We start from the raw sequence: 13,441 nt of genomic DNA on the forward strand, positions 1-13,441 counted from the left end.
TCTCATTGAACATCAACAAGATAAACAAACATTGTTTTCTGCTCACCCTTGTGCGCAGTGCAGTTCTCCTCATCGCTGCCATCTTTACAGTCATTGTCTCCATCACAGCGGAAGGCACTAGGAATGCACTGACCGTTCCTGCACTCAGCCAGACCCTGACTGTGACAAGCTGGAGGGAAACGTTCTAGTCAGATATACAGTATTTCAGAGTGTTCTACTCATCCTATATAATTACCCTGTCAAACATTGGATGTCATTATATAGCTGTTAATATACACTTGCATTTTATTATTCTAAAGTCCCTATGCTTTTACACCACACATTTATAAATATCTTCTTTCTACACATCTAGCACCATGTGATTTTATGTGCCTATTACATATAGTACAATGTGATTATTACCTGTATATTTCATTGTCGCAATAACACTCAATTCCTGTAAAATTCCTATACTATAATCCTAGGAATAACATATACTATACTTTAGATCAGAGGTGTCCAAACTGAGTCCTCAAGAGCTATCAACAGGTCATATTTTCAGGATTTCTTTAATCATGCACAGGTGAGTTAATGTATTTGTCTGGGTCAGTAATTATTCCACCTGTTTCTACAGACAGAAAACCTGAAAACATGACCTGTTGGTAACTCTTGAGGACTGGGTTTGGACACCTCGGCTTTAGATGATCATTACATTACAATTCCCTGTGGAGTCACTTTGCCACTTTGCCAGCAGCTGTGTGTGTTTTTATACTCAAGAAACCCTTTGTGAATTATACTATACTTAGAGTACAATATACAACGTGTTTACATCACTCTGTTCATAGTATGAATTTTTGAAATGCTCTCTCTCACTCTAAGGAGCTACTTCCGTGACTTAAGCTGATACGAGCAGCTTAAGTTGCTGAGTAGGTACATGTTTAAAAATGCACTTATTGTATTCATTTTAATCATTTATATTTTTTATCTTTGATATCTATATTCATTGCCTTTTTCATTATTGTGGCTAAAACTCTACAGATTAAAACTGAGCATAAAAAGCCAATGGGATACATAAGGTAAGCATACAATACTTTAAATCATCCTAACAGGGTGATTACACACAATAAATGTGTTTGAACACAAAATAACTTACAACAGTTGACTTCATCAGACTTGTCAGCACAATCGTGGTCTCCATCACACACCCATGTTAGCGTTATACATCGTCCATCTCCACAACGATAACTTTGAGCAGGATTGCAGTCTGAGAGAACAGATGTGAGACAGGTAGGCAAACCATTAAAAACAGATATGATACTGAACTTATCATAAAAAAGGTAATACATATACATACAAAATTATCTAAATATACAATACATGAATGCTGTGAATACACATAGAAACGTATAGGGCAGCATGGTGGCTTAGTGGTTAGCACTTCTGTCTCACAGCATTGGGGTCATGAGTTCAATTCCCGACCATGGCCTTATCTGTGTGGAGTTTGTATGTTCTCCCCGTGTTTGCGTGGGTTTCCTCCGGGTGCTCCGGTTTTCTCCCACACTCCAAAAACATACTAGTAGGTTAACTGACTGCTATTAAATTGACCCCAGTCTCTCTCTCTGTCTGTGTGTTAGGGAATTTAGACTGTAAGCTCCAATGGGTCAGGGACTGATGTGATTGAGTTCTCTGTACAACACTGTGGAATAAGTGGCGCTATATCAATAGCTGATGATGATGATAAACCTCTGTAGAAGATATCCTTATCCTTCTTACTCTCTGATATACCTAGTAGATTTTGAACAATACTTATTGCTTCTCTACTTCTTTAATCTCTTCCATCAAATTTACCTCAGCCATACATTATAAAAATAGATACAGTACAAACCAAGACCTTCTGCCATTCAGCAACTTGTCACAGAAACCGCTTTCAATTCACAGATGTGGGCCAGGCTGACATAATAATAATATATAGTAATGTTTTCTCTTTGGGGTACAATCCTCAGCTATATTTAGTTACCCTATACTATTATACAACCATTATAAAGATGATTGATGACTTCCTAAGCCAGACTTGGGTAACATGTGGCCAGGATTGGAACTATAAGGGCCACACAGACCCATAGGGTAGAACCTAGGGTGGCAGTACATACCTTTGGTTATCACCAATATTTTGAAATCATGTCTATTTTATTGTTGTTAATAAGCCACATTGGGTAGGAAAATCTGCTGAGGAACTGCTAGTACTTTCATCACAGAGAGTCACAGGTTACCTAAATCTGCCCAGAGCACTGGTAAACTAAGTTAGAGCATGTAAAAAAAATATAAACATCCAGAAAGTATAACAGAAAGTGTAATGACTTATTGTGGTCTAAAACAAACAGGGTTCGTCGTTCACAAGTACACTGTTCAAGATAGTTTTGTGACATACCACAGTTGTGCTCATCACTCAGGTCTCCGCAATCATCATATCCGTCACACACATAGCTATGGTTAAGGCACTTTCCTGTGTTACATCGATATAGATGTTCACTGCAATCTGTAATAAAAAGTCATCTCAGAAATGAATATCCCACTGTACAGTTCATCTGCATGTGTAGAGCGACCAACTTATGTCTGGAATGAAATGTTACAACTGCAGGAGAGAAGAAAATTCTAACATAGATTTAATATAAATGGTAATATCCAGTTTAGTTAGGATTGCAACAAATATGTTATATCTACAGATGCTTTTAATGAAAACCACTAAAAGATAATACTGTTCCCAGTGTTAGTTGATGGCTGGATAATAGGGATAAAAGAAGAAACAATATTTCGCAGTAATAAAATTTGCAGCGTAAAAGTCTGTTTTGCATATGTGTTCCGGGCAATACAATTTTTGAGTTCCGTTTTCAGTTCATCATTCAATAGAATGGCCCATTTTGCACCACACTGGTAGATTCACATCTCTCAGAATTTATTGTTTATGAATAGAGCTTGGACAATAATGGGCAATTCATTCAGCTGTGTGGTACTGTGGCGTCGTTGGTGCAATGATGGGCATTCTGACAACAGTTACAGTGACAATATAGATTGCTGTAATTGCGACATCTAGTGCAGACTTTAGGCAAAAGTGACACATAAGAATTCCGGCAAGCCTGCTATAAAGCGTGACAGTACAACATGCTGGCACTGAGATTCACATCATTTAAAATAGAGAACGTTACATTGCTGCTATTAAGGGGGCAATGTGAGGACCCGGCTGCTCTATAATGTTTTTTTTACCAAGGATTGGACATTGTACAGCCGCCGGGTCATGATTATTTCCGTTTATAGTATGTGTGTGAAATCTCGAACTCAGCATACCAACACTAGTGAGTAAGAAAAAAATATGCACCTAAATCAGCCACATAGTGACATTTTTAAACATAAATGAGCCTGATTGTCAGCCAATTACATTCATAATTTCATTTTCACATTTCACTTTCATGAGCTAGCATAAGAAAATGGAGATGTGCCGACTTTTATGGTATTGAGGGTTCACATGAAAATGCACATTGTGGAACTAACGTTTTAGAACCGCTCCTTTCATTTATTCAGACAAATTTCCTTCTAATATACTGCTCTTTCCAGCTTAATTGAAGCCCTAAATTAACCAGGAGGGGACTGGATTGTCTTTATGAATGATGGGTGAGGGGAATTTCAGATTCTAAGAGGCTGCAGTAGTCCAGGTGGGAGATGGTGAGAGAAAGGATAAGAGTTTTGGTAGCCTTGTGGGTAAGCAAATAGTATATTCTGGCAATATTTTGAAGATGGAGACAACAGGTTTGAGAGAGACAGGATGTGAAAAGTAAAGCAGAAGGTGGAGTGAAGTGTAACACCAAGGCAGTGGGTGTGGAAATAGTTGTATTATTGACAGTAATGGAGATTTGAGGGGAAGTGGTAACTCTGGGCGTAGGGAAGATGATAAGCTCTGGTTCACAACTTGTCCCATTGAAACATCTACTGGCACTTCCTGAACACCCATAAAAAGAAAATCTTCGGGGATGAAGAGACTCTACAGCCACCCACTAACACCCATTAAAGCACCCTCTTCACCCTTTGAATCTAATTTAAATAACTTCAGGGCATAAGTGTGTCCAGCATGTGTTTAACTAGGATTGTGGTGATCCGCTCAGCTCCTCACATCCAAAGATGCTAAATTTTGAGCCCATCATATACACCATTATCTTGATATGTAGATCCATGTGCTCCACATCAATGGGACCACTTTATATTCCATAAATGTATTGGACATAACCTGCAGTGTATTGTCTGTTAGACCAGGGTGGACCTAGACCCGTAATCATTAACAGACGTGTCTGTACATCAGCTCCTTGTTAAATAAGGATGTGCATTTTCCCGATTTATGTGTGTTTGTAAAAAAAGCACAATACGTTCGTTTTGCATGTCTTAATGAATCAGGCCCTTTGCATTCATTTATTTTAAATTGAAAAGGGTAGGTATCCGTCAGCCAATAGTGCCTGGCTATAGATCATGCATCTAGAAGTAATACAATATACCATATTTATAAATACACTTTATATTGCAGTGCACCGATATTGAACAAAACATATGGAAAGGTCATTCTGTACAGAGAATATCCAACACACATGTGCATAAATATTATGGGGAGCCTGCTCAGTTAAAGTGCAATTTCAGCCATCCATTGAAACAGAGGCCCCCCCTCCCCAAATTAGCATTGAAAACAATGAAGTGTTGAGCTTAACATTATCTATATACTAATTTTAACAAAACTCATTCTGCTGTACAACTCCCATGAGCTTGTATGAGACCTTTACCAGGACTAAGGAGAATGACTTACTGCAATGTACCTCGTCGCTCCAGTCATCACAGTCGTTGTATCCATTGCACCTCAATTTCTTGGCTATGCAGACTCCATTGCTGCACAGAAAGCTGTCCTGTTCTCCACATAGTGCTAATAGATAAAAGGAAAACCATTACAATTATATCACATTGTACAAACTGCTTATAACAGTAACAAAAGAGTGTCAGTCCTTGCCCTTTGTAACCAGTTACTGACAAGGTCATAGATGTGCCAAGATTTGCAGAGTAATGCAAAAATTAGGTTTTCATTTGTGGCGTAAGATTATTAAAATGAGATGAAAGGGTGGAGAGGGAACACTTTCAGTGGTGTTGTTACTCTGCGGAGGGTACAAGGCCATTTTTTTACTCTGCAAAAGGATCTTTTGCACCAGTTGTACTAGTTCTAAGCTGGTGGAGATCAATTCTCATCCTATAATTTGTGCATTGGGCGTCCTCCAGTTGCATTTTGGTGCAGAAACTCATTTCTAGTTGCACTTAACCTAATGTAAAAAATAGCCTATTCACTCTAATTATTAAATTAAGCCATTCATAAATTAGGTTAAACCAAGCTGTACTGCATACCTATGTATATATCTAATTTGTAGAGGTGTCCCCCGAGATATATAGGACTGTACACATGCAGCTAAAATTCTAGGGGTATATTTATTAAACTGCAGGTTTGCAAAAAGCGGTGGTGTTGCCTATAGCAACCAATCAGATTCAAGTTGTCATTTATTTAGTACATTCTACAAAATGATAGCTAGAATCTGATTGGTTGCTATAGGCAACATCCCCACTTTTTCAAACCCTCAAACCCCATAGAGTCTTTCTTCTGTAACCTAATTCACCTTTAGTATTCTGTATGTGTCCCAAAAGTCCTGAAGACAGATAGCAGACAGTAACTGTATAAAATATACTAGTTATTTTTAAAAGTGTGATTTGCCAGCTGTTGGCACTAAAAGTACCAGCATGCAAGGTCAGCCAGATAACAGATGTAGGAAAGGCATGGTAGGATTAATGGTTGCACAACCACTGAAGAGCTAAAGGTTGCCTATCTCAGATATACACTGATGACTGGTGGTGGTTGTTTGACTTTTGTTATTAATATGTTATTTTATTGTTCTAGTACATTTTGTTATATTTAAATGTACATACTTGTACAGTGTTTAAGTGCGCACATTTGCAAGCATTTGTGAGAATGATTTTCTGTTAATTCTACTGGTACTAGTCTTCTCTGTTTAGTTAGACAAGGATGAGCGGTCAAGAATATGGATGTGGTCAGAGTGCAAAGCAGAGCTCAAGTGATATAGTTTGCAGAATAAAGAAGAAAATCCCCAGTCATCCATTGGCCAATGGAAAAAATACATACTTCTAATATAAATAATAAAAGCAGAGAACATAGAACGTTTGCATAGCTATACATAATCCTACCTGCCATGACAAGTCATCGCTGTCTTAGGTTTGTACATAACTCTAACAGTGAGAATAATCATGGTTTGAGTAACTCTATGTTAATGAAACCAGCCATATTTGGTTGCATATATATAAAACAATCAAGACCAAAAATCACCAGGCAGCTACCCATTCATAGCCAGATGCTTATGAGAGTGGGGCACTCATTGGCCAAACTTCCATTTTTGGCTGTGGCTTCCTGGAAGGTGTGTGATCATTGTGTGATCTTCGGCCTCCAAGGGCTACTTAAGCCACTATGGTAAATCACAATGTCAGGAGGAATTCAGTTAGCTGCGGAGCACCTCCGGAAGAGTCATGAAGGCACTAAGCAGCGATGTAACATCGCGGATTTTTCCTCGCACCTCTATGGGTTGTTGAGGTACCGGAGTATCTGGAACCGTGATGTTCAGCGGCACATCATGCACAACTGAATACCCCCTTAGCGTTAGATGCCAACCTAATACAGAGATGCACTGTTGTTTCTGTACATGTTTGCTCATCTCTACTAAGTTCTCTGCTTTTAATATTTATATTAGATGTATATTTTCCACATTGTGCAACTGTATTTTTTTCAACCTTGGGCAGCACATGGCGGCGGCCTTTACAAAACTTTGCTCACAAATGTTCTGTAACAATATACTTAGGAATTGTTACTCATTTGTTACTGCAGAGTAACATATGACAGTTCCACTGGGAAATAAATTTCAACTAAGAAAGCTACTAAGTAAAATAATTCTTAGAACTTTGGACTAGACCTTCCAGCTTATACTAAGTCTCACTGTAAGTAATCCAAGGTATGGGGCAATCTGACAGGAACACTCCTCTACCTACACTACACTATCATAAAACAAAGTTAGGGCACTTCAACAAAATAACAAGCAATTGAAACTCATGTTTTGTATTGGACCTAAGCAAAGAATACTATTTTTACATTTTTATTTAAAAAAGATTATTTATACTTAACATGGCACAACAAATTGATACATTCTTCTCTGAAGGACACCAAGTATTTACACAGGAATCCTAATAGGGGAATGATGTTTGAATTATCATCTGGCTGAAGCAATAAAAAAACATTAACAAGAAAAATGGCACAATGGGAGGATTACTCTCAAAGCGCCATAACTTGGCAAACCATTTATTCCCCGGGGCCATCAATTCTTCACAGTTTTAAATAGTAAACTTGATATGATCGCTGGAAGCATCTGCAGAATGACATTTGGATGTAAAATAGAAATCCCAGAATGTGTGAAAACTATAAAAACAAAGTGGGGAACTAAGAATTCCCAATATAAAAACTGCCCATACTGGGCACAGTCCCAGGGCAGTGGTTTCGTTTTCTAATGTCGTCAATTTGTGAAGGAAATTACTATTTTCTGGTGAAAACTGCGGGACATACGGACATGGGAAATATCTGACATAGACCAGGGGCGGATCTAGACTTTATGTTTAGGGGGGGCGATTTTGCATAATCACGCTCCTCCTTTGCTCTGATTGGCTGGCCTGCGTTAACCCCGCCTTCAGCCCGCGATTGACCCCGCCCCCTCCAGTTGTGGTCGCCGGCTGGGACCACTCTGATTGGCTGGCCCACATTTAGCCCCACCCCCGGCTCGCGCTTAGCCCCGCCCCTCCCGTTTTAATCAGCGGCTGGGACCTAGCTTTTTGCTGCTAGGGGGGGCTAATGCCCCGATCGCCCCCCCCTGGATCCGCCACTGACATAGACAGTAAGTAATGATTTTAATGTTAGTTAAAAAAAAAAGGTCCACCGAACACCAAAACTGATATTCTAAGATGTGAATATTGAAGGTAAAATCTTTCTTCAGCGTTAACCTGACATTCAACCAACAGCTACAGGGGCAAACGCAGGATTTGTAGAGGGGGGTTTCCACACCACGCCGCCAGTGGGCATGACTAGCATGCATGGGGGCATGGCTATAATTTTAGACAGTGCTTGGCTGCTCTCCAAATCTTCCTATCCTTGCAATATACATGGGCAATGCTGCGTGCACTATTGTTTGGTGCATGCAGCTCTCTCTTTTCGAACAGAGCCATGTGAAACGGGAGCACGGTCCAGCCACAACAATTATACAGTGCCCCAGGCTTGGAGGGGGGGTTTCCAGGCACTAGGAAACCACCCCTCGGTTTGCCTATGAGCTACAGTTCCTCCCTATACTCTCTCCTAATATTATCTGATACAGGGGAATAAGCTGATTCTGTAGGCGTTTCATGTGCTGTGACATTGCTGTGCATTTTTGCTAAACAAGTCAACCTAGCTGTCAGTCACTACTGGCTTTTTAATCAGAGAATCACCTCCCTCCTAACATGGCGTAACCTGCTACATCGGTGTGAAGGATAACGCATTTGGTTAAGTATATTTATTTCATGCATAATAGTCAGCTCAGTAATACACAGCCCTTGACATATGAAGAATGTAAAATACATCTATTAAGTAAGATTAAATTTGAAGCAGTTTGGCAAGGCGCAAATGGAAAGGGCTGAAGTCAACCTGATACAACCTAGGGCTTAAAACAGCTTCTATGTCTAATAAAGTATAAAAATAATAAAAACAGAAAATGGCGTTATAACATTCTTTTTCTAAAAACTGGGTATATGCTGGATAGAGCAGAATATCATGTGCAAGTGATATTTAGGGATGTTGGGTTAAAATACCGCACATGCTATAATCTAATTGTAGTATACATTAAAAAAAAATATTGGTGATTTTAATGAAAAATCCAAGATGACAGACAGACCTTTCATCCATTGCCTGCTATGAAATGAGGGGAAAATGCTTTTTTGCTGCAAAGTGCAATAATAATTAGTTGTATAAATCACTGGATTTCAGAAACAAACAAATTGCACTTATTGCTTGAGCTAAATGGAAAATTGAGCAATGGATACTGATCTATTCTAGAAGTATTCTGGCTGTTGTGCTCTAATGACAAGAAATGGATCAGGAGTTAGACAGCAATAATATTGTCCCTTAACATCTGGGTAAATATAACACAAACCAAAAAGAAAAGTCCTGGCTTCATGGATTCTTTCAAAATAATAATATTGAAGGAGTTTACCCTAATTTTAGCTTTCCATCAACTTTTATAAGACTGAAAAATCTAGTATTATCTGGTTTATTTCAAGCATCTCAGCACAATTTATTCTAATTATTTAAATTACTCTAGATTAGTTTGATTTTATTTTGCTAATATGAACATATTCCAAAGGAGACAATGTATGGTAGTAAACTAGGGGAATGACAAGGCAATCCCACCAGGTGATGCCTGCAAGATCTCTGGGTGTATATGTACCAATTAGGGGTTATTTAAAATCGCCAATTCTCTGCAGTTTGCCGTCATTATTTAAAACAGCAATTTTACTAAAGGCAAAGCCCATCGGATTTTAAGTATTACTTGATTGACATGGACCAGCATTAATATAGTAAACAATACCTATTAATGTACAGTACCGGGAAATGGGACATATAACTTGCTACACATGGTACTACAGTAATATTCTCTTAATATGGGTGTTTCATGGGGAAAAAACATAGTAATTGACATTACTGGGTAATACAAAGAGGTATCTATGGGACAATGGAAGTTGGATACATGAGGTTAAGTCTACATATTGCATTTCAGTCCAGCCAGATTACAAAGGTAAAAGTGATTAGTATGCTATATGATCCGGTCATACAGCAATGTTGGTCAGGGGGTCAGAGTGTTGTTGTCTTCTGTGAATTGTGTAGAGGGTGATAATAGGGTAGCCTAGTGAGGTTAAAAGTATGGTTGAGGAATATTATAAGCTTGTCTAGGAGGTGGGTTTGAGAACACTTGAAGGTTTCTAGACCAGAAGAAAGTCTAATTGTGCGAAGGAGGGATTTCCACAGAGTGGCTGCAGCTCGAAAAAAGTCCTGTGAATGGGAATGGGAGGATGTAATGAGAGTGGATGAGAGACGCAGATCTTGTGCAGAACGGAGTTGTCGAGTTGAGAGATATTTTGAGACAAGAGAGGAGATGTATGTTGGTGCAGATTTGTTGATGGCCTTGTAGGTAAGTAGAAGTACTTTATATTGGATTCTGTAAAAACAGGCAATCAATGTAGAGAGTGACAGAGTGGTTCAGCAGAGGAAGAACGATTTTCAAGGAAAATCAATATAGCCGCTGCATGTAAAATAGATTGTAGGGGTGACAGTCTCTTTTGGGGAAGACCAGTAAGGAGGGAATTGCAATAGTCAATGCAGGAGCTGATGAGATTAGATATAGAGTTGATGTGGAGAATAAAGGATAGTTCTGAGTCAAGGATCACACCTAGGCAGCCGGCTTGCAGGGTGGGATTTATGGTCATATTGTCAACAGAAATAGAAATGTCAGGTAGGTAACTTCTGTTGGTGGGTGGGAATATTATTATATTATTAACTGTTTTTGAGATATTGAGTTTGAGTTGGCGAGAGGACAGCCAAGAAGAAATGGCAGAAAGACAGTCAGTAATGTGGGACAACACAGATGGCGAGAGATCTGGAGAGGATAGATAAAGTTGGGTACCATCCACATAGAGATGATACTGAAAGGAACTTATTAGTTTTCCAAGAAAGGTGGGATAGAGAACAGCAGAGTACCTATCATTGAGTCTTGTGGTACTCCAACTGATAAAGGAAATGGAGCAGAGGTGGACCCAGAGAAATTAGCATTAAAACAGTGATTATATAGGTAGGATGAGAACCAGGATAGGACAGTGTCTTGAAGACCCAGTCATTGTAGTATTTGTATGAGAAGAGAGTGGTCAAAAGTGTCAAATGCAGCAGAGAGATCCAGGAGAATTAGAAGAGAGTAATGGCCTTTCTTTTTAGCAGTGATCAAATCATTGACAACCTTTGTCAATGCAGTATCTGTGGAGTTTTTAGAACGAAAGGCAAACTGAAGAGGATTCAACAGGTTGATTGCAGAAAGGAAGCATGTGAGGCGAGTGTAGGGAAGTCTCTCTAGAAGCTTGGAAGGGCATGGGAGCTGAGAGATGGGATGATAATTTGAGAGAGTGTTTGGCTCAGAATTTAGTTTTTTTCAAATAGGTGTAATCACTGCGTGCTTGTATAATTACAGGAAGATACCAGTAGAGAGAGAGAGATTACAGATTTTAGTTAGAGGTGGAATGAGAAAAGGAGACAGGGATCTATCAATTTGTGAGGGTATGGGACCAAGAGGACAGGAGGTAGAGTAGGAAGATAAGAAGAGAGTAGATACTTCATCTCAATTGTGGGATCAAATGAAGAGAGGGTGTGAGAGGGTGATGGGAAGGTATTTATTACTTGTCAAGGAGGATAATACCATTTTTAGTTTGATTTTATCAATCTTGTCCTTGAAGTAGGAAGCAAGATCCTGGCCAATGATAGTAGTCAGAGGGTTTGGGGTGGGAGGGTTGAGAAGAGATATAAATGTGTTGAAGCCTGAGCATAGATGAAAGATTGGAAGTATGTTTTGCAGTGTCCAGAGCATTTCAATAGGAATGGTAGATAGCAGTATATGCACTGAAATCATTAGAGGTACAAGATTTACATCAGTGATGTTCTGCTTTATGGGAAAGTTATTGGAGATTTTGTGTTACTTTAGTGTGCCACAGCTGACATCAAAGTCTACGTGTAGTAGGAATATTCCCTGGAGCCACTTGATTAAGGGCTATTGGTAGGGTTTGGTGAAACTGAGGTACTGCCATATCAGGGAAGGAGAATGTAGAGATAAAGGAGAGAAGGGGTTGGAGAGAGGTGGAAAACTGTTGAAGATTAATAGAGTTAAGATTTCTGCAGGTATGAGGAGACTTGGTAGAGTTTGACAGCGGAGAGATGAAAGTAGTGGGGGTGAGCGTGTAGCTCATAAGGTAATGATCCAAGAGGGGGAAAGGTGTGTTAAGGAAATCAGAAACTGAGCCTAGTCTAAAGAAAACGACATTAAGGCAGTGGCCATCCTGATGAGTAGAGGATTCAACACACTGGGAGAGGCTGAGGGAGTGTTTGTTAATGGGCAACTCCTGCACTGGGACCTTTTCCCATTTTTATCCACAACCAGCCCTGTCCACAAGTCATCTCACAAGATCCAAATTTCTCCATCTCCTCTTATATATAATATATAAATACTGAAGTTTAACACAATTATTTTACAGCATTAGATAAAGTGCAATCATACATCCTTACTATCATGATATCTATACATTTCTACTAATGACAAAGTTCATGCAGCATTGCTGTAACGTATATCTGCTTGTGTAGCAGTGACAAGTAGTTTCTCTATTAAATAGTCTCTGAATTGTCACAACAAAGAAAATAAGAACAGCGCTGGTGACTGATAGTCAATAATGGATGAGTTCATGAAAAAAGTAAAATATAAACCATTTAATTAAAAAATGCAATGAACATATAAAAATATGGATATTACAATATCAAAATGCAATAAAATGCTATACAATGCATAACATATAGCATAAACCAACAATACTGCAAAATATTTATACCAGGAGAAAACATCTAGGTGTTAATAATTGTTTAGTCTCAGTCTTGATCCTAAAGCCCAACAATAATAATGTTATAATTGGATAGACCAATCCTTCCAGTAGAATAACTTCTAAATGTGAAGTTCATCCGTCTAGATAGAGAAAGGCATAGATCAAGAAGAAGATATTTAAATGGGATAATCACAGTAATATTATGAGCTCATATATCTTCAGTGAGTAAATATTCCAGATACAATGTCAATGAGACCTGTGCATACCACAAAACCTGCTCCGTTGGAATTGCAATTATCTGTTCTGGTCATATATCGCCAGATCCAAGAGAACATGAAAATCCACCATTGTTACCTTATGTGAGATAGACAAACACGTTTATTCAGCTCCCATGAAAAAGGTGAATATAAAACTGCAGGTATAACGTCTATAATAGTATCCACAGAGGATCTATATAAGTATAGAATTGCAGGTACAGTGGTTAAATGATCTTATGCTGACGCGTTTCATTGTAGAATACGACTTCCTCAGAGGCATCAATGAATTTTCTACCTATATTATCTTGTCATTATATAGACCTGCTCAAAAATCAATCAACTAGCAGGTGTTACATTAACTCCTTTGGCTTGTCTCAATGCTATTTCATATGTTATTAGTTCATAAAAACAATTAGAAACAAAAC

General features: G+C 38.7%; 1 protein-coding gene across 1 annotated transcript in view; it reads right to left on the reverse strand.

Annotated features, from left to right (window-relative positions):
• The window catches only part of CORIN (corin, serine peptidase), a 207,583-nt gene that overhangs the window by 67,804 nt on the left and 126,338 nt on the right, over window positions 1-13,441 (reverse strand). The window contains exons 6-9 of the mRNA XM_075195300.1: window positions 4,820-4,933; window positions 2,408-2,515; window positions 1,133-1,243; window positions 47-169 (exon numbers count right to left, since the gene is read on the reverse strand). Of these exons, the coding sequence (XP_075051401.1) occupies window positions 47-169; window positions 1,133-1,243; window positions 2,408-2,515; window positions 4,820-4,933 (456 nt within the window). The remainder of the gene's footprint in view (window positions 1-46; window positions 170-1,132; window positions 1,244-2,407; window positions 2,516-4,819; window positions 4,934-13,441) is intronic.

This window comes from Mixophyes fleayi, chromosome 1, assembly GCF_038048845.1.
Source record: "Mixophyes fleayi isolate aMixFle1 chromosome 1, aMixFle1.hap1, whole genome shotgun sequence".
NCBI classification, from domain to species: Eukaryota; Metazoa; Chordata; class Amphibia; order Anura; family Limnodynastidae; genus Mixophyes; species Mixophyes fleayi.